At 41.0% G+C, this 21,777-nt stretch overlaps 2 protein-coding genes across 3 annotated transcripts in view; both read right to left on the bottom strand.

Moving 5' to 3' along the window:
* bcar3 (BCAR3 adaptor protein, NSP family member) overlaps positions 1 to 3,630 on the bottom strand; it is a 52,600-nt gene extending 48,970 nt beyond the window's left edge. The window contains exon 1 of the mRNA XM_079158225.1: positions 3,520 to 3,630. The gene's annotated coding sequence lies outside the window, so the exon portion shown is untranslated. The remainder of the gene's footprint in view (positions 1 to 3,519) is intronic.
* Positions 3,631 to 18,235: 14,605 nt separating this feature from the next.
* Positions 18,236 to 21,262, bottom strand: LOC306695335 (uncharacterized protein). Of its 2 annotated transcripts, none has more exons than XM_079158559.1 (5): positions 21,202 to 21,262; positions 20,479 to 20,581; positions 19,350 to 20,316; positions 18,998 to 19,087; positions 18,236 to 18,902 (listed from the first exon to the last, which is right to left on the bottom strand). In XM_079158559.1, the coding sequence occupies exons 3-5, from the start codon at positions 20,311 to 20,313 to the stop codon at positions 18,694 to 18,696; spliced, it is 1,263 nt and encodes a 420-aa protein (XP_079014685.1). In that variant the 5' UTR covers positions 20,314 to 20,316; positions 20,479 to 20,581; positions 21,202 to 21,262; the 3' UTR covers positions 18,236 to 18,693. The 2 variants fall into 2 exon arrangements, with proteins under 2 accessions (XP_079014685.1, XP_079014684.1); XM_079158558.1 differs by having other exon boundaries at positions 20,483 to 20,581.
* Positions 21,263 to 21,777: the final 515 nt, after the last annotated feature.

The raw sequence follows: 21,777 nt of genomic DNA, 5'->3' as shown, positions 1-21,777 counted from the left end.
TTTAGTAAATAATAGGAAATATTGTGAGGGAGGAGTCACCACATCACTCAGACTGAGTGAAATCCATGCTTTTTCTATACTCTGATCTGTTTGATGTGCAGAAAAAGATAAACTAATTTGTTCCAGAACCAGGTGCCTGATTAGATAAAACCATCCATGCTAGATGTGTGTGTGTGTGTTTCTGCATGGCTTTTAAAATCACTGCTGCTTACAGATGACTACAGCAATCTAATAAACCTAGCGGTTGTAAATGACAGTGCTGGTAAGAATCACCCATTAATATACTCAAGTGATATTAAACATTATTGGTTTCATCTGTCTATGTGCGCCTCTGGCGAGATTAAAGAATTTCCTTTTTTCCTTTTAATCATGCTTCAATGCTTAGCATCAATGCTAATAAAAGTGGTAATAACCTGAAATTCTTGGCTGAATTTTCAACATAGAATCACAAACAAGAACACAGCTATGGAGTTAATTAGTATCCACAGAACAGCCTCAGCCCCACAGCAACAACTGGAACTAAACACACTGTAACCTGAAACTAAAATGCCTCAAATATGTGAAATATGAGCGTGCGCGTGTGTGTTTTACTGATAAATCCCTCCCATTTTAACGTCTAATTGTTCTAATTGGAGCATCTCTTCTTCTCTGCTGCATTTTAAGTCCTGCCAACGACGAAAGTACCTGGCACAAACACACACACACACACACACACACACACACACACACACACACACACACACACACACACACACACACACACACACACACACAGATTCGTATTCTAGCCACGTAATCACATACTGTAGCCAACGAACATAAATATGATGAAACTAATATGTGCCTGGACGCTGTGTGTGTCCGTATGCACGTGTTTTATTTTGGAGGTGCTCTCACTGGAATGCTCTTATCTCGGTCAAATGTTGAGTTGGCATTTTTGGAGGATGCTGCATGTGTGTGTGTGTGAAGGATACCATTAGCTGAACAAATCTGGCCTTTGTGGTAATGATAGGGGTGGCAGGCTGCCAGGCAGGCAGATAATACCACAGTAGTTGGTGACTGAGTGATTTCAACTAGAGGCTGTTTCACCTCAGCGACGGAGCTCAACCTGCAGGTTGGGGCGACACTAGCGGTCCAACAGAGATCTCAGGAATGTGACCATGTACGCTTTTCTGTGAAGTCCTCATCTCATGTATTTTATGTCTTTGGTGGACATCGTAGCTTGACCACTATCAGATTGGCCATCTGGAAATTGAGTACATACATTAATGGTTGTCAGAGGACAAATCCTAATGACTTGTGATCCGCTGACTCGTCTAGCACCACAAACAGTATGCGTTTTGAAATACAAGTATTCATTTGATTGTCTTTTTTTACATCTAAAGTCCACAGACATCTAGACAACACACAAGAAAAGCGAGCCATCAGTACTCAGATGAGCTAAACCTCGATTCTAAGCTCACAAACTCAAACTCACTTTCAAGAATAAATAAATATATAGGAATAGAATTTTATTTTAAAAGAACTTGTTAGATGAAATGCCAATGTTTATATAAAGTAAAACATGACACCTTCCCTTCAAGCCCATTCTATTCATACATTATTTCTTAATATTAGTTCATACGGGCCGTTTAATTAAAATGTAGAATTATGGCTTGTTTGAAAGTATATCACATCACAACACCTTTGGCTTCTGTTCTTCTGGAGCCTGGCAGTATGCTGGAACTGGTTTATATATTAGATAGGTTTTAAGTTCAGGTCGCCATGATCTGTTTCTTTAGTAAATCAACCACAACAGTAAAACATGCCATAGTGTTTATTTCACAGTCGACAGGCTTTTCATCTCTCTTACATGTTGCCCGTTTTATAGAAGCCATTCTTCAAACTGTTTCTTTCACCATTTCATCTCTTCGTTTCTGATGTCAGAGCACTTTTATTGCCTCTTAACACTCTTATAGTCCCACGAAGGAAACGACAAGCAACTATTTTTTTTTTTAGAAGACACTCCATTCCAGATGGGCGAGCAAACTCCACTCTGCGGATTGAGGCAAATGTGATGCACTGTTTTGGTCGCAAACGGCATATTTTGCCCTTGCAAAACACACCTCTTTTGATTTTGTTCCTGGTATATTTATGCCTGTAATATGATGCGAGAACAGCTGCAGGGGTCAACAAGTCAAAAGCTACATATTCGCTTCAGGAGATTCACTAAAATGATTTCTCTGCTTGGTATAAACTTGTGCAGGTCTCAGACAGTCACCAAGACAACAGTTAGATTTCACAGTATAATGCATGGGAAACTGGGCAAACAAAGCAGGCAGTCCTGCACAGACCGACACACATCTCCATGCGTCCACACACACACACTTGTAGAAGTGATTAAAGCCAGCGGGACTGCAGGCCTCAGCACTCTTCTCCTTATTTACTGACAGCTTTGGAAGTGTTCACATTTGTGTGTGTGTCCGTGTGTGCGACAAAGCATTGACCCCCACCAGACTATCCCCCTCCCCACCACCGGACCCCCCAGGCATAAGCATGTCTTTACATGACACTAATGCTATCTGTCTTCGTCTCTCCCCCTGTGTACCCGGAGAGCAGACAAAAGACAGGACCTTTGCTGCCTGTCGTCCCTTCTCTCTCCCCTTTTCCTGTCTACCTTCTGTCCAAAGTCCTCACTTATGAGGTCACAGTTCAGATGTTTAATTAAGCTCCTCCCCTCACCTTATGTTCTGTGATCCCACAGATGATGCCACCGTTTCTTGATCGGTCTTTTCTGTGGCATCATGATGTCATCAGCTCAGATGATAAAGTTTATAAATAGGAGTGAAAAAGAATATCTAATGAGCTGGGCCTACCGGGCACCCTTAGATGGAATGCTGCGGACCTCGCTAACCCCTTCAAAAGGTGAACGACTTCAGTTGCAGTCGATCCCCAAAGTTTCTTGTCTGGAGATTTCTGCAAGTGTGCAAGAACGGACCCTGGCCAAGCTGCTCTCAACCCGTTTCGTCACGCACTATGGGTGACCCTCGCTGCATTCCATCTAGCTGGTCACACTGCATTTTAACATCTGTTAAAACTAATAGCAGTTGTTGCAATTACATGTAATGTTTACTAATCCAACTGCTGTCCTAAATCATGGTTTGGTATAGCCAACATATATATATATATATATCATTGCATTAATTGATTTATTCATTTTTTTCTATTCAGTGGCATTAGTTGTGCTGTGCCCGCTTTACCGTAGAGACTTGCTGGATTTTGTTTGGTTGAAAAGAACTTTCAGTGTAGTTTAGAAATGGGCGACACAAAGAGAAAATCTCTGTAGCTCACCTGGCAGAGAGGGGCCCTCTGTACTAAGGCTGTGTGGACAGAAAGACTTTGAGTCTCCATGAAGACTTAAACACGGAGCCAGAATCAACAACCTGATGGAACAGATAAGGAAAGATAATGTTTGGTCAACTATATGTGTGTGTGTGTGTGTGTGTGTGTGTGTGTGTGCCTGTCTGTGTGTGTGACTACCTCTTCTCCTCTCTCGCTCCTGGAGGAGGCGTAGAGAAGTGAGAAGGTGCAGGCGGTGGAGGTGGTTGTGGACTCCGAGCTCCAAGAGGTCGTACTCTGAGAGGTGGAGCAGGTCCTGAGAAAACACAAAAACAGAAACTTAAAGTTAACATAAAGTGACGGTACTCTAGAGTCATTCTCAAAGCCAGGGTCGAGACCCACGGGAGGGTCACAGGAGGTTTTATTTGGGTCACCATATAAATTTGCTGAATTTATTTAACACGTTTATGTGCAGTACACCTTCGAGCCACATGAGGGAGCCTAAATGTTCGTTTTGTTCTGATAATGGCGGTGTACTTATAACATTGAATCTAATAATTGTTTTAATGACTAAGTAGTTTTGTTGCCTAAACCTGACCCAGCTGTTTTTGTCGGAGACAGAAGTTTAAAGACTGTATGCATGTAACAAGCGGAAATTGACACGTGTTGACACATTTGTTGGAAAACGCACGTTACAATTAGGAATAACTTTTCGTAAGATATCATTATCCTGTTGTATGAGAATATGTTGCACTGATTGACAACAACAACATTTCCATTTTCTGAAAGACTGACAGTCAGAATTCACTGTCATCTTTCTTCCTCTCTTTTCTTCCTCTCTTCATCTCGCTTCATTTCATGAGTTGTCAGCAGTGTTACACCTTGTGCACTAGTTTAGACACAGATTAAACCATAGTTTTTACTCTGGTTTTTCCTTCATTTACATTGCATCCTCAACACACATTAATAACAAGAGTAGGATGAGCCGATTGACAAGAAGAGGTCTAATTTTTGACAGAACACGCATAACTCGGTGGTGTCAGAGCAGGACTAAAAACAGACTGCTTTTTCCTTTAGCCTGCCGACAATTCATTCATGTCTGTTCTCACTTGTATTTCTCGCCATGGTGAGTCTGAAAGTGGCGTTGAATATTGTACTCCTCGAGCACTGAAAGGTGCAGTGAACACAACAAGCATACTGGCTTCCCGTTTACCTCTGTGGAGCAACAGGAACTGGTCCATATTTACTCGTAAAACTCAACACTGTGTCCACTTCTCCCCTTTTTGGCAAAGACATTTTCTACCGGCAGCTTCTGCATGAAAACAAGCCTAGGCTTGACAGTGATGTGTCACGTAGCCTCTACGTAAGCACGTGGGATCTATAATAGCGTATATCCAGCATAGGGCCTGCTACTCTTATTAGGACAGCACAACCCCCAGTGGACAAATAGGAATAGCATTTGTGAAAATGAATTAATGACTTCTCTGCAATTGTCCTACTTGGCAAAGTCTTCCAGTAGGCCAAATTGGACTCGTTGGTGGGCTGGCCCTCGGGCCGCATGTTTGACACCCCTGTGTTAGAGGTTAAACTGTTTACTACGGCTATGTGTGAGGTGTCTCAATACAATCACTTAAAAGACACTAGCCGGCCAATCACAAACGAGCAGTGATGTTGAACCTTTAACACACAGCTAATATGGAAATAGATTCATGAGGTAGAAATGATGGGGTAACATTCAGAACATAAACACTAACAACTTACTTTGAGTTCCATACAGGGAAGATACTACTGTTGTGCTTGGTAGAAGATAAGTAACACACACACAGTTTGTCTAGACAGGTTGGTGGCTCCAGAGGAGCAAAAGATTAATAGCTGAGACCACCGGTGACCTCCTGTCTTCCAAAAGTGTGTCATCTCCTCTCCTCATCCCGCTCCTGTCATTATAACGTTGTCTTAAACACACACACACACACACACACACACCCCACCTCACTTCAACCCTCACTATGGTATTAATGCAAACGACCCCTCAAATAGCCACAAACTCTTTGAACCAGAACTCAACCTTGTACAGAAATGGAACTACACACCCACCCACCCACCCACCCACCCACACACACACACACACACACACACACACACACACACACACACACACACACACACACACACACACACACACACACACACACACACACACACACACACACACACACACACACACACACACACGTATGTGACACCCTCTGTGTCATCACAGGACGCTCCCTGCTCAAACCCTTGTTTTGGTTTCTCAACAATATGACCATTCTCTGAGTTCATCACAAACACTAGCTCTATTTAGACTACACAGGGCAAACCCATAAATATAAACACATGCACACACGCACACACACACACACACACACACACACACACACACGGCAAGCTCTCACAGAAACAGTGCACAATCAAATCACAGTCACTCTTAGTCACAAACGGCAAGTTAGAAGTTCTACACGCATCCACGACCATGGGCACATACCTGCATACAAAGGTAGCCAGTAGCACACATGCACATGCCCACAGACACGCTCAAAGTCACCCACTTGCACAGAGTCGGTCAATGCGGTCAACGTGCCGAGACAGCTCAGGAATTACATGTTAGTAGCCTAAAGAAGAAGACACTACATTAGTTCTGCTGATTTTAACACGAGTAACACACACACACCATGATGCTGACAGTGTGTGTGTGTGTGCGTGAGACATGGCTGGCATATCACAAGCCTAATCTATCTCAGAATCCATCTCCCCCTCCCCCTGTCGTTCTCGTCTCCCTCTGTGTGCAACAGCAACTTGACATGTTTTCTTTTTTCTTTCTTCTCCAGAACAACAATATGATCTCTCATACCAGTCCTCATAGAGAGTTGATATAGCAGCTGTGAATGTTGGCTTTGCCCTCGTGAATGTTGTTGCAACGATAATGGCGCTGGTGTGAGCGGTGTGGTTCAGACAGCACTGGGCAATAAAGACCTCGACATTAACATTTCTGATGTTAAAATGAATCAGCCTGTAAATGTGGTTCTGCAGCTCTACAGAGCTTTCAAAGGCTCTTTTAAGTCATTGTTCTTGTTTTTAATACTGATTTAATATAATCGTCTTTGTTCACACTGTCATTGACCAAACATTGAGTTTGGTGTTACCGGTTTGTTGTGATAGCTATCAGCCTGGATGTCTAGGAAGCACTGAGCTGGATATTGTTGTTATATCATTTTTAGATAGCTTAGCGACGCTGAGCCGAGCTCAATGTGCATGAACGATGGCCAAGCGGGGGTTAGAGTATGAATCTTAGTCCTTATGCTGCCTATAATTGCAATTACTCTGTATAGACGGTTGAGAGTTAGAGAAGCACCAGTAGCTCCAGTCATCAGCTTGATGCCTTTTTTTAGGCGAGTTCAAGGGCATCATTCACATTAACTGGTGAATTTTTCTGCATCAATTTATGGTGGATAAGTCTTTATTTATGTTAAGGGAAACACTGAATTCAGGTGCCGGGTGACCATTCAAAATTTTAAAATAAGCTCTAAGTCATTCTGTATTGCTTTCAAAGATTTATTCTCCTGTAGATCAACTTTTCTCATTTAATGTTATCTCTGGTGAGTCAACAAACATGTAGGCATGATTTACTCGTCCCTCCTCTTTTGTCTCTTTAACCTTTTTAAATGTGCAACGTGGCCCCTATTCACCTCAATAACAAATTAAACTTTAACTAGATGTAACATTAACCTTGGCTGAAATAACAGGAGGATGCTAATCCTGCCAGGTAAAATATCAATAATGCCACATAATGCATCCACCTAGTATGATTTTAGTTTTCACATCGTTTTTTGTGTCGTTGCAGTGACCATGGATGTGCTGGCAGGGGCACGGAGCGCAATGGAGACGCCGCAGTGCGCCACACACTCTGCCTTCTCGTCACCTCACCAGACAGCTGTCTAGTTGACGGCTGTCAGACAATTCTGTCATCCCAAAATGTTGGCAGGGACATGTCCCTACTGTCCATATGCAAACCTATGCCCTTGGATGAGTTATAGAGACTTTCCTTTCAACTAAACTCATTTCTCTCGGTGCCCAGTCAAATTGACTGATTGAATTAGTATATTTAAGCTCAGAAAGTCATCTAACTTTGAGAGAATATTTCACACAGAAGCTTCAATCTAAACTCCATTATGGTTCAACAAGACTAAAACAACACTTTGTTGTCCTCGTCTTCCCTTGTTTTCTCTGTATCTCCCTCCTTGCCCCTTTCACCTTCTTCTTCTTAAGCTTTTCCCATTATGCCTTCACTAATTACAGCAATGCATTCTGGGTATACATTAGCAGGAGGTAATGGAATAATTCATGTCTTATTGACAAATTAATCTAATCTCCTAGCCAATGGCTGTGTAATGTTCAGATTGAAGTTGGCTAATGGTTGGATGTTAAAACAGCCCCCACATCACTGTGCATCCGGTCTAATAGGCCTGTGATGAAGTTTTATTAGGCTGCTGTATTAAGCTGCTGTGGGAAACACTCTTAACAACAACAGTTGGCATTCCTATACAACATTTACTGAAACCCCCCCTTTAAACAGACATGGTTACAGTCTGGCCATTCAGATAGTGACAGCTTTATGTGCTGAATCTCAAAAAAGAGCCATTTCTTTGTTAAAAAGTAGCTCCGGGAAAACTATCAGCGCCACAATATGCAACCAAGAGCTGAAATGCTAACAAAACGCATATGCTACTACTACTTTTGGAGCCTGAAACAACATAAACCATTTAGGTAACATCATTAATTTGAGGCAACAAATAAATAATTGACACAAGATAACCAAAATAATTCCAATTCTAATAACCACATTTTTTTGTAAATAAAGATGTATCACTCCTCTCTGCTTCCTTCTCACACATATAGCCGAGAGAAAAAACATGTTATATTGGAATGATGAATCCTGCATAAAATGGTGTTGCAAGTTTCTACAGAGTACAGGGTGACAGGAAAACTAGCATTACAATTGATTAATAGCCTAAATAGAGACAGATATAGAAAGACCCTGGGATGCAGTTGATAACTAAAATGATGATGGGACAAGTTAGCTGTTAGCAAACAAATGTTAGCTATGTGTTAGCAAGCTAATGCTCACTGCACACGTATCGTAAGGCAATGTCAGGATCTCACAGTTTCCCCTTTCTTCTTCCTATGCCTCAAGTCTTATCTTCAGTTTTTAGATTTCGGCAGCTTATAAAAATGTAGATCTGCTCTTTACCAGATCAGTCGGTTGTTTCTTAAATTGCGTAATTAACTCTCATTGTAAACAGCTGTGACTCTGGTAGGGACTAATCGTTTGCCTATTTTACACTAGTGGTATCCTACAATTTTGCCAAAAAGTATGTTTCTACTGGTGCTCCCTTGATCCCTACTTAAATCACTATAAATGCACTGTGAACAATCATTGTGATGAGTTTGGGTTTTTAAGGTTTCCTGATCGGAAAACACGGCAGCTGTTCTGGAAACATCAAATTTCACCAAGCAAAATCAGTTTCCAAAAATAAAAGGCAAATTCAGGCAAATTCTGAATTGTGCTTGATTTTAGATCTACAATGACTTGTTCAAGTAGTCATTTGTGAGGATAGATAATTAACAACTGGTTATTCTGTAGTTGTATGACAAACAGTTGGAGACTGTCAGTAAAAGGACAGAACTATTTTTATATATGGTAAAACACCTTAAACAACCAATCCTGACATTTTCCTGACAAGAACACACTTGTGGCCATGCAAAAAAATGGCCAATGTGTCTAAGAAGCAACGGTCGAAGTGCACCATTGCAAACCTTTTCAGGGATGAGGTCTGGGCTGGTGGTTGGGTGCATTGAAGTGTATTAAGACTCCTGTCTATTCCTTACCTCTATTTGATCTTCGCTGTTATGTCTTTTTTTTTGCAAGTACATTGAGAGCAATGCAAAAACCCGGAGTCAAATTCCTTCTATGTGCACACATACTTGGCTAATAAAGATGAATCTGATTCTGAATTCAAAACCAGAGAAACAGGCCATCCTGCTTTCAGCCATTATTTACTCAATAGTTATAATGAATAACTACCTCTGTAAATGTCTCTTTAGATTTTGTTGGCATGTTCATGTATTACCTCTACACCATCATATTCCTGCTCCAGCGCTGGGCAGTATTGTGGCAGTCCCAGCTGGCTCAGCCATCGAGAGATAGACTGGTGCTTCATTGTGACACATGTACGCACACACAGGCATGTACAGAGATGCACACACAAATCTGCCACTCACACACTTTCAGATGGAACCTGAAACACAAAGAAGGAAGAGAAGATCAATTTAATTTAGATGACTGATTGTCATCAAATCCAAACAAGTAAACATAATTAGAAATTGATGCCAAAGAGCAGACAAGAAGTGGGAGGTTTCGCTGAAAATATCCAAGCTATTACAGTCAGTTAAAGACATTAATTGATACTTTTCAAGGCTGTTCACAAACTGCACTCCCCTCCTACAGTACCAGACTGCAACAAATATCTGTAAAAGATAAAGTATTTGTTGATTCAATTCTAAAATGTGAGTTCGGGGGTCTTTTATTCACATTTTTGCTCTGAATTTTTACAGGAAAAAGACTTGTGCCAATGTAAAAACAAGCAGCATTTAGTGTAGCTGAAGATTGGGGCATCGTTTTTGTACCACTTCTACCCATAGTTTTCTGTGCGAGTACATGTACGCCTGTACAAGATATATGACGTTTATTTTTCACTGCGAGGCAGCTCTGTAGCCAAGTCTCGTTCTTTATCAGTCTAATGGGCGATTAGCAGAAACACTACAGCCAACACCCGAGGGTGATGATGTCTCAGTATCAACAGAAGGCTGGTACTGAGGCTGTGAATCAAACTCTGTCTGCCAATCAAGACACAGCCACAAAACATTAAACAGAATGTACAGCAACAACACAGGAATTGGATACTGGAAATAAGAGCTGCTATCAGCCTAACACCCCTGCTGACTACTACCACAAATATGTGTTACCAAGAATCACTGTGCTGTAACTACAGCAACATACGTGAACACAAAGTGATAAAATAATAATAATGAATGACAATCTGCTGAGTTTAAATCCTGTTAGTGTCTTAAGTTGGCAGGCAAGATTAAGATATATTTGAAGGTAGAGACGGAGACGAGAAGAGGACAGAACAGAAACAAACACCACAAAAAATGCCCTGAACAAGATTTGTTTGTCCCGTTCCTGACCCGAGTCCTTCAATATTGGGTTAGGTTTCTCTCTGACCTAAACTAGGCAAAGTGCATGTGCAGTTTTTTATCAAGACATGGGGGGACATGGGAAATAATACATTTTCTAATAAATGAATTCAGAAACGTTTAATGGATTTAAATAAAACAATGTGCGTGTCTGTTGTTGTCTAATTCAGCAAATTAAATACCTGATAAATTAACGTTCTTAATCACTGAAGCAAAAGTCATATAAAATCCAATATTGCCACAAATCACTTCTGCTCATTGATTTTAAACATTGCCCACAATGGGCTCATACAACTAGAGGTATTAAAGGGATGACTGCCACAATACTTAACAGCAAACAGTACACACATTTATATTATCTGAAGGTACAGCTTCATATCGCCGATCCATCAAATCTCTTTTTAATTCATACACACCACTCTCCCAACTGTTACACGCCATTTGCATGCAATAACAACGCGGTAAAACAAAACCTTGCAATTCTGTTTGAAAGACAGAAAAATAGTCGCTACAACACAAAGAAGTGAAGAGCAGCTAAAATTACTGATTTAGAAAATTTGCACTGTAGATTTTTGATATTTTTCTGAAACGCTCGACAGTTTCATAATCTGCAACCCTCCAGAATGGAAAAGATGTGAAATATATGTAGATAATATTGTTCCGGATCAATATAAATCAGATTTCTATTGATGAAAACCATAATGACTTTCTCTGCTGTATTTGAGTACTTGTGTGCTAGCATCATTGTTTGTGTGTTGTCATTGTGTCCTTTGTGTTATGGGTTAAGTGAGTGAGCACACATGCATGTAAGGGGGTTGTGCTGTCATTACGTTTTATGCATGTGTGTGTTTGTATCCGTGTGTGTGTGTGTGGCGACACGCCTTGGTAAAGACAGAACAACAAAAACCTTGTCAGGCAAAGAGGCGTTCACTGAGCACGTGCAGTACCCCCCCCCCCCCCAATCAGATTAAGTGATGTCACAGAGATATACATGATTTCACTGACTGCCACCAAAGGTTGTTAGACCCTAGGATCCATCTTCAGACACACACACACACACAAACACACACACCAGCCCCCTCTTTCAATCATATCAATCTAATCTACGAGTGTGTCATCATATAGATTAGATAAGAGGAGTCGTTCATACAGTATATGGACTCCTGTCAGTGTCGAGCACTATTTCCAGTTTAACCTAATGGAGAGATGGAGGTCGTTCAGGAGAATGAATGACCTCTATGTCCCATTAGCAATGAGCTTATTCACAGTAACATACTGTAGTAACAGGCATCATGCTGTCCTCATTCATGTCTGCATTCTTACATGGTGTCACTGTTAGTGTGGTAAACAAATTCTTCACGATGATTTCAAGCAGAATTCTCTTTTCTGAGAGCTGTACAGTAGATGAATGATAAAACTCACTGACATTTATATAAGGGGTCTTTAAAAAGGTGATAATCTACAGTGGAGCTGAACAATAAACACCATTAGTAGTCAATGACAGATCTACTTTTGTTTTTTTAAGAGAGCTTTCTCTCATCAACTTGACTTCCAGTTTATTGCCTTTGTCAATTTAGCATTATCATATCAACATTCAAACTTGAAATAGATTTTTGGGCCTATCACAGAGTTGTAAATGACTACAAGTGGCCGATATGGATAATGGAAACATCCTGTGTTGTGGTGTACTTTTGTATTACACTGTTCAGAATTTTATCTGAACTAATATTCAAATTGAGCTAAATTAAGCACTTTCTGTGAGACAATATTGCTACATTACTTTGATATGTATTGCAAAATTCTCTCTAAGCTCTACAACTTCTACCTTAAACGCTTTAAATAAACCTCCTGGAGGTTTGTTCTTGTATCACATAATAGTAAAAGCAGTGATAATCATGGTTAGCGTGTCAAGAATAACTAGTCCATACACACATTTCTGCAAACACTTATACATATGCATGTATGGAGAGTCATTGGCATTATTGGCCCTTTCATTATACTGTGTCAGATACACATTAAGCTGATGTTGCAAATATGCACACTGGCAAACCTCCTCTTCATCTCCTAATGCCCAGTTCATCAACTTAAATCTTCCTCCTAAAAGCTACTGGAGCTCATTTTGATGGATTGCTACTGTAACATGCAATGTTATAAACTACTGTTGCACCATACTTACAATGATAAATAGTCAAATTAATAATCAAAGAAACTTACAAATGATTTGTCTGTCAAATTAGTCAAGACCCTTATAGTTGATGCAGAGTAACACAACTAAAAGCTACTCTAGATAAATAACCACAGACAACATACATACACAATACATCTGTTGCATTGCTTATCTGATGTTTGCGTGGAAGTGCCCTCTTTACAGACATCATTTGTATTTCTCCTAGTCCAAATTGTATTCTCACTAGTCAGAATGGTTATTAAAGATATCCACCATGAAATTCTCACTAGTAGAAATTGTCTTTCAAGATTTCTACTATTTTCTTTGATGGTAGTCAAAACTAAATTTAAGATATCGTTATATCCTTCAAAAGTGACTGGTTTGACATTTAACAGCTAGACTGGATATATATCACAGATATTTGTAATGTAATTCTTCCAAGTCAAAAAGAACATTTCAGATATCAACAATGACATTTTTCTATCCACAACTTTCATTTCAGATGTGCACAATTGCATTTGTGATATCTAGAATGAACATTCTGGGTATCTGCAATATAAGTCAGAGGAGAACCTCCACTTTCAGATATCGACAATCCATTGTTACTATAGTCATTATTGAAGTGAGCCATTTTGGAATATTATTATCTTTTTGGATATATCTGCAATTGCGTTGCTTCTAGTCGTAATTCTACAGCGAATAAAAGATATCTGAAAATGCATTTTTTGAGTCCTAATGCCTATAGTGAATATCTGTAATGACATTTTTACGACACAGATAGCAGCTCCTGAGCTTCATTCAGGGGAATCACGAGTACATTGACATCAGCCCTTTCTGCCTCTTTTACCCCCTCGGTACAAAACTTCACAAACCAGTGAATGTGAGTGCTCTGTGTGTAGTTTAAAAAAAAGTACATTTAGTCATCTCTCACTGCTGCCAAATTGCTTAGTTTCACTTTTACTTAATTAAAAGGGACATCACAGAGGGAAAAGGGTCTGAAAAACGGTGCTCTCCATATGATTACCGTAAAAATGTGCCATCAAGTTTTACAGTCTGAACAACTGGGTTCATTGAGAAGCTTGTGCAGCAAGAGATGCCAATGAAACCTTGCGTTGGCCACACCCTGTCTGTCTACGGCTCTGGCCCAGTCTACTGCACACGGATATCAGGGCCTTCCGCGGCATCTTTCAGCCAGATGATCCAAGTAGCTACTCAGTAGGCTACCACAGTCCATTGAACAGCTGTATGTCATTTTGAAGTGTCGAGGCTTTCTCCTGATTTTGTGAGCGGTTTATCTTGTAAAACTCCCAAAGGGCTCCACATGGCTATTTGAAAACTGTTGAAAGATCACAGAACCTTTTCCAGACAAACAAATACATTTGAAGACTAGGTGGAGGGAAAGCAGTTTAAAGGAGTTAGAAATGACTTGCTTGGGGGGGGGGAAGGAAAACTTTACATTTCTTACATGTCCTTTGGGGAGATCAGGGTTCCTTTTCGGGATTAAAAACAAACACTGGTTGTCCTCATAAGACAGGCTACTCAGCAGGGATGCCACCAACTGGCCAAAGCGGAAGGTTTCATCATGTGTAACTCATGCCGATCTCATTTTTACAGTTCTGACATTTTTTTAATTTTTGTTTACAATGGAAGGACATGCTCGTACACATTCCCAATAGTGCTGACAGGACAAGGGAGAAGAGAAGAGGTTCATTCTACTGATGAGTAGAAAAGATGTGCGCACTGAGGAAAAGTATTCCCAGTTGATCCAGCGAACAAGTTCCCCATACAGAAAACTGAACCCGTACTCTCGTCCCTCGGGGGTTCTTCTTCCTGTCCGGTCCAATCCAACATCCTCTGCCTGTTAGTTTGACCTCAGCTTTTTCCCATGACCACATTTCTCTGGAGCACGGTCACAGTGCCCATTGTGCTATAAAATATAAATAAATTGACCTATCCCAGCATCCTACTCACTGAATGATCTAATCAGGTCTGGCTATTTGAGAAACACTCAACAAATACCAAAGCAACGATAGCAAATATCAAACTCAAAGTCAGGAGCAGCCATGACAGCATTAGAGGAGAGTCACTCTCCAATGTCTGTATTGGCTGCCTTCTGTAGTACAAGGGCATGCGTTTTGCCAATCACATTAGACTGACACAATCCAACCAATTGAATTAAGCTGCAAAAATAACATCAGCATCACCACCAAGGCAATTCAAGGCTCCTGTTATTGAGCCGGGGAGCACAATGTTTGATTATTTCAAATGAAGGACACCACGCCGAGAAGATGAGACTTTGTCACTGAGTTCCAGTTTGAGGCGTCTGTGTTTAAAATCTAGGCTGCAGGTAAGTTGGCTTCCCATTTGTCCAAAGGACACATGACAATACAACAGAGGTCAGTGCAAACAACAAAGTTCAGTTCATATTTCTCGTTCAATACGTACACAATTAAACAAGCAAAGCACAAACTGTTATAGCTTGCAATGATTCCTCCGCAAATAGCACGATGTAGCTATTAGGGCAGGACAGTTTTTAGCTCAATTATCATATTTACATTTTTCAGAATATCATATGTGGCTGTTCAAAAATCACATAAAACAATCAAACTACAATTTCATGACATGAACTATGTCAGAAAGTATGCACTGCGCCTTTAACAGATGGAAAATAAACAAACAAACAAAAGACAAGTCCTTAGTTTTTAATCACATGTTGCATGAATTCATAAAAACCTTTGTATAAGAAAAAAGAAGTTACCATATCACCAAGACACCTCCAAAAGTTGATAAATTACTTTATAATATTGACTCGTTGCCCAGACGTCAGTGTGTACTTTTTAAAAGGACACGTGGCCTCTTGACAGTTTACAATGTATCCCTACACGCAGACATCCACATCTCAAGTCTAATCATCAAACATCGCTGACAAATACTTGGCTCACAGCTTAGCCTGGCATTAAGGTTTATTATCACACCAAACTAACGTGTAAAATCCAACAAAACCTATTGTTTTTGTTCAGTATTATTCAGTGTTCTGGTTATGAGATGCTCCGTGACCTTCCCTGAACTACTTCTGAAGTGTGAATATAAACATTCGACAGAGGTGGAATATCATTTCATTTTCCTGTGGTTGTGTTCTTGCCTTGAGAACATGTCTGAAGCTGTCTGAATATGTTTACCTGAAGGTTTCAGCAGCAATAGAAGCAGCTGGAATATGACAGAGGATCATATGTCAGGATCAGGTTAGACACTGAATAAGTAGGAGGCGGTAATCTTAGGGCTGATTAAAAACATCAACCCTTTTTTTTCCTCTCTTCAAATGCTCCAAACTTATCTTATTTGTTTCCTCGCATGTTCTCTTCTAAACTCTTATGGTTTCAATCTCCTCCTCTGCTGACTGTGTCACCTTTCACTGCCTTACTACTCCGTGTGCTGTCACCTCCTTACTCCTCTCCTTGCCTCAGCTGTTTTTATACAGTTGGTCCTCTTCATTTCTGCCCTTGCATGCATCCTTTCTGTCTCTTTTTGTCCTTACTTCCATCTTCCCTTTGTATGTCTATCCATTTCCTCTGCAATGTCTTCTCAGAGAGTTTAACAACGAGTTAAAGCCACACACACACACACACACACACACAGGTGCATATCAAGCATGGCTGGGCTTGCAGCTAAGTAGCCACACAGCAGCAAACATCTTATTTGTGTGAAATGCTAGATGACTTTCACTGTGCACGTGCTACAGCAGAGGGGCTATTATCACACTGCACCACAATACCGTCAGTTTTCACTTGGTTTGGGTTTGTGCCTCGAGGAGGTTTGCATTTCATTTAAAGTTTTTCTCTGATCCCAAAACTGATTCAAATGTTCTCTCAGAGGCTACTTTTCCCTGCTTTATTGGGTATTTAAATACAAGTGTCTCTGTATTTCTTTTACAAGCCCTGAGGGTAACAGGGAAATACTTTGGCAGTGTAATTTAACCCCATAAAATAAATGTTCAAGTCAACATTCATCTCCTGCTCTCTGTCCTTGAGGGAATAAACCCTCATATTATTTAAATCACTAGTCAGACACTAATTAGTATAATTGAGTTTGTGCATCAATAAAGAAAAGATGTATTTAATCCTAAAAAGTGGCTTAGTGCGCCGCACTATGTGTTCGGGTCTGTGAGCCAACATGTTTCCACATCACTGTTTGTTGGCCTATAAAACACGTTGGATATGCAGAGAAACAGTTGCAACTCGTCATCACTCTGGAATCTCTTTTAGTTTATGTGTCTTCAAAACATTTTTAAATCTTACCAGTGGGATGAAAACCCATCTTTCTTTGGAACTTTAATGAATTGTTTCGGGAAAATAACTCACTTTTTTTTTATGAAATGTAAATTGTGTTGGAGATTAAATGATGGTGGCCTGGTGGTGACAGCTGAGAGATGGGAGATGGGAGAAGGGAGGTATAATTTGCATGACTCAACTCTGAGGTAAGGGCATTCCTTCGGGGAACTGCCTGGCTTCTGCACAAACTGTAGACCTTCAAACAGCTCAGCATCTGTTTATCTGAAAGAGCTATGGAGGAGGTCTAACATGGTATAAGGGGTCCCCCAGCTCAGACCAATACTCCTGCAAACCTGAGTTTTCCTCGCCGTTTCTTGTTTAAATCTTTGCCTGATTGGAACTGCACCAAATGATGTTCAAGTTGCAAGTCAAGTGCAACGTGCGTCCTGCCAGGTGCAAGGCAGGCTGCATCTCCCGTGTTTTGAAACACTGCTGCGTTTCTTTCACCAGCAAATGTTCATAAACCAAAATCATTGAAGATGAAAGATGTGTCTTACCTTGCGGGAGTTGCAAAGCGACAGAAACACAGAGGCGGCGCAGCGGACTGCTGCATGCAGTGTGGACACCACCGGCTGAGGATAGATTGTCCGAGTCAGGAGCCCCCGGTCAGAGCTCTGACTATCGTAGCCTCGTTTCGGCGCGTTGCACTGGTTACTGCAAAGTTTCAGTCCGCGAATGACAGCGACTTCAGTTGCCGTCGACACCTGTCTGCAAAAACTCACAACCTTGAAGTACCTGGGGAGGGAGGGAAGGAGAGTGAGAGAGAGAGAGAGAGAGAGAGAGAGAGAGAGAGAGAGAGAGAGAGAGAGAGAGAGAGAGAGCGAGAGCTATGCTTTAAACTAAACTATGCCCTGCATTGAATGCATTTTTTAATCCAAGTGTAGTTGAGTTATTCATCTAACTACTCAATGTAATGCACTGCACTATAAAACTGTAGTTAAATGTGATTCAAACAAAAGAGATGTGTTGATGTTTGTAATGTCAATGTTGTAAAATTCAAGTATATAGAAAATCAAGTCAAACTTCAATTTTATTCATCATGAGCGAAACAATAAACTATAACAAAACAATCAAGGCACCAAAAACACCAACATTTCTCTGAAAATGTCCATCTCTGAGCATGTAAATATGTTTTGGAGTCAAAAAACTTTTTTATAACATTTTTATTGTAGTAAGCCTCACAAACATAACGTCTGCATGTGCAAATATATTTAGTCATGTCTCTTATCCATGACTGACTACCTTGTTTGTCAACTACTGCCCCCATGTGGTATTCTTCAGAAACTGAGTCAACTGAATGTACACTTGCACCTTTCTGATGTTAAGACATACATTGCAGATGTAAAGGCTCTTTTTCAATTTTCAGTGCATACCAACACCAGCTGGGGCCTGCGTAAATACTCCCCTCATTTCAAACTGTGTTCTGCAAAACATGCATTTGCACACATAATGCACGGCAACATGTTACTACAATTTGCAATCTGCAAATACAGCAGTCTAAGGAGTCTCTAACCCTTACTCTTTTTATTGTCAATGTTGTAAAATTGTAAATTCAAAATGAACGTGAACTTATAAATCACACAAAAATCAAACATCAAGGCACCAAAAACACCAAAATTCATCGTCGTCCAAGTCTATCTCTGAGCTCACACAGATGGTGTGAAACATCTTGTGGCAGTTGTCACATTGAACCCACAAAACCAATCCTTCAGGATCCTTTGGAGGATAAGGCTGTCTGCACCGTCCGCATCGCAAAATCTTCTTTTCCCATTTTTTCTTCTTTGCAGCTATGTGACCTACTCATAGGGAGGGGGGGGGGACAGAACACATGTGAGGAAATTGCTGAATTTTCATGGGTGTTTTACAAGTTAAGACTGTTCGGCATACGTACCAGTGGATGTTGTGGGTTCAGCAGTTGAGGAGGAGGGGCCAGGAGACGGGGGCCCTAGAGGCATGGAGGAGGTCTGCCACAGGTTAGAAGCTGTGCATATGAAAACACATGACTTAGCTGTCTTGAAATGTTTACTGTTTTTATAATAGCTCATGTTACCAACATGTTAAAATGTTGTTGAATGTGTTTTACATAGTTTTTACAGATTATATCAAGTATTTCTAACGAGAGGCCGAGGAAGGAGCTTGGGACTTGCTGTATGCTCTACAAAATCATATTAAACATTAAAATAATAATTCAGAATAAAGTTTGTGCATATATTCACATGTACATGTCAAAAAGGAAACGTTACCTTCTACAATGTTATGATGCCGGTCATTGGAAGACAAGCTTGTGTTGGTTGGTGTGCTGCTGGGGCTGATTGAGGCGCTGTGGGATGCACACGTGGGAACAAAGAGGGCTGAGGGGCCAGCAGCACCACAACTGGTGTCTGGATGGGCCCCAGAGGGAAGGCGTCTTTTGCGGCCGAGGCGAGAGCCACCGGGTAAGGTAGAGGAAGAGACTGCCAGGTCGGTGTCTTCCGCCCCCTGTCGCTTCACACTTCTGGCCTCCACTCTTGCTGCACTGCCCTCCACCTTCTTGATGACATCTGACATTTGCTGTGCTGTCAGCACGTAGGCACTTCTCCTGACCTTTCGGATTTCACAGGTTTGGTTGGTTTTGGACAAGACACGGGCCAGCTCCACAGTTATGTGCCCTGATGCTACCAGCGGATGGGTGAGGTAGGGATCGGAAGATGGAGAGGAAGGCGGACTCTCGGGCGGGGGTAACCGGGAAAGGGGGATGTCTTTGACTGAACCCCTTTTGTTTGTGCGTGGTTTATTACCGTGGTCAATAATGTCTGGGGTCTGGGAGGTAAGGCGATGGTGGTTCCGCTCCTTGAAATTAATCCACCAGGTTTGGCCGAGAACAGTCCTGGGTTTGTGCGGATTACGATAATTATAAATGGCCAGAGCTTGGGCCACAACCTGATACTTTCTTTGAGGACACCCGTGACTGGCGGAGTACAAACAATACTCCACCAGCGAATTCTCATCTTCAGGGGTGAGAAGCTGACTTTGGCCATAGATGCAATCAGTGGCTACACGTCCACTGAGTCGGTCCGACAGGCTAGACTTTGGGACTCCAAATTGCTTGGCTGCATGCCTTAGAGTTTGCCTGCCTGCCTGCACCTCCTGCATGGCCTGCCCCATGGCTTCTTTGGTCCATCTGGGCCTCTTACTCTCTCTCTTCCTCAGCTGCCGGATATTGGGCATCTTCTGCATATTACAAGAAATTAGTAATGGTACAATTCATGTCATGTCAACATTCTGATGACTGATTAATTACTACATAAAGAAAAACATCACCCTTTTCTTTTAAAATTAAGTGGTTCCTATGAAGATAAATACTCACATGAAGACATATTTAAAAGACCGTACCTACCTTTCTTTTATATTTGTCTCCTTTCTGCATCCCTTCCTTCCTCTGCACTTTTGTTCTTTCTCGTTCAGCCTATCTTCTCAAGCATCACCAAACATAGAGCTGAACAACAAACACATGAATACATCTATGATTTACTTAAATACATCCACCACTAAGATTATAAAGTAGCTTCTTGTTTTCACACACATGTGCACTGTCACACTCATTCTCTCACTTAGTGCATGAAGTTCATCTATGATTACTATCATTTCACCTACACTTCTTTAAATACATGTGTGCTTACTAACACATCACCTACATATATTACACAGAACGTGGGAGAAACACCGGCTTTTTTGGTTGTTGCCCTGAGTCCGTGGTTAACGTTAGTACGGCCCTGTTAGTCTTCTCTGAGTGCTCAACTCTTTCACAGATATCATCTCGTCTCCTCTGTCCTAACCACAGACTGCTCATAAGAAGGGTCCCAGCGCAGCCGGAAACAGACTAAGCTAGCTTCAAGACGAGCCAGTTGCAGCTAAAGCGATAGCGAGCTAGCTAACGGTAACGACGCGCTGTTACGTTACTTGATGCGCTCGTTACTTAAGGGAAAGTTAGTTAGTAAGTGTGGTCAGAGTGCTCTCTTCTGTCAAGGTTTATGTTATAATATTCAACCATGTATATATGACGTTATGCATTGTTACAAATGAAATGACACACGTTGATTCATTGATTATACTTACACATAAATCCATGTTCGGTGGTGGTTATGGCAGAGCGGATGTGTCCGACTCAGGATTATTACAGCAGCAACGGTGGCCGGCTCAGGACAAAATACGTCTATATTCTGGTCAAGTCATTTTCCAAAATTAGGCAATCTGAAAGGGTTTATCGCTGTTAACTGTAGTAAATATGGGGTGATGTGTAAATCTGGTACAGTAGCATAATTATTAATTGCAGTACTATTCTTTGGCCAGTTATATTATATAGTTTTTAGGAATTGCCTTTCCATAATCTTATCTCATTGAACAAACAGCATAGACCTTTATTATGCATGGACTCTGAGATTTATGTCAGGAATTGAGCTCTGGAGTTGTTTAAATTGCAGCAGGTTGGTGACTATGCTTATAATGTATTATTTGTTGTCATATTATAATTGTTTTCTCTATTTTAATACTCTATAGTTATATTCATTAGATGAGTGTCCAAAGCAAACGTAGTAGTCTGCTTAGGAGGAGGCAAACGTTGTATGATTGTCTTGTATACAGGAAGTATGCAGTTTAATATCACCGCTTATTGAATTGATATTCGAAATGATC

The sequence above is a fragment of the Pholis gunnellus genome (assembly GCF_910591455.1).
Source record: "Pholis gunnellus genome assembly, chromosome: 4".
Lineage (NCBI taxonomy): Eukaryota > Metazoa > Chordata > Actinopteri > Perciformes > Pholidae > Pholis > Pholis gunnellus.
The sequence above is the reverse complement of the archived record's forward strand: the minus strand, read 5'-3'. Positions and strand labels throughout refer to the sequence as shown.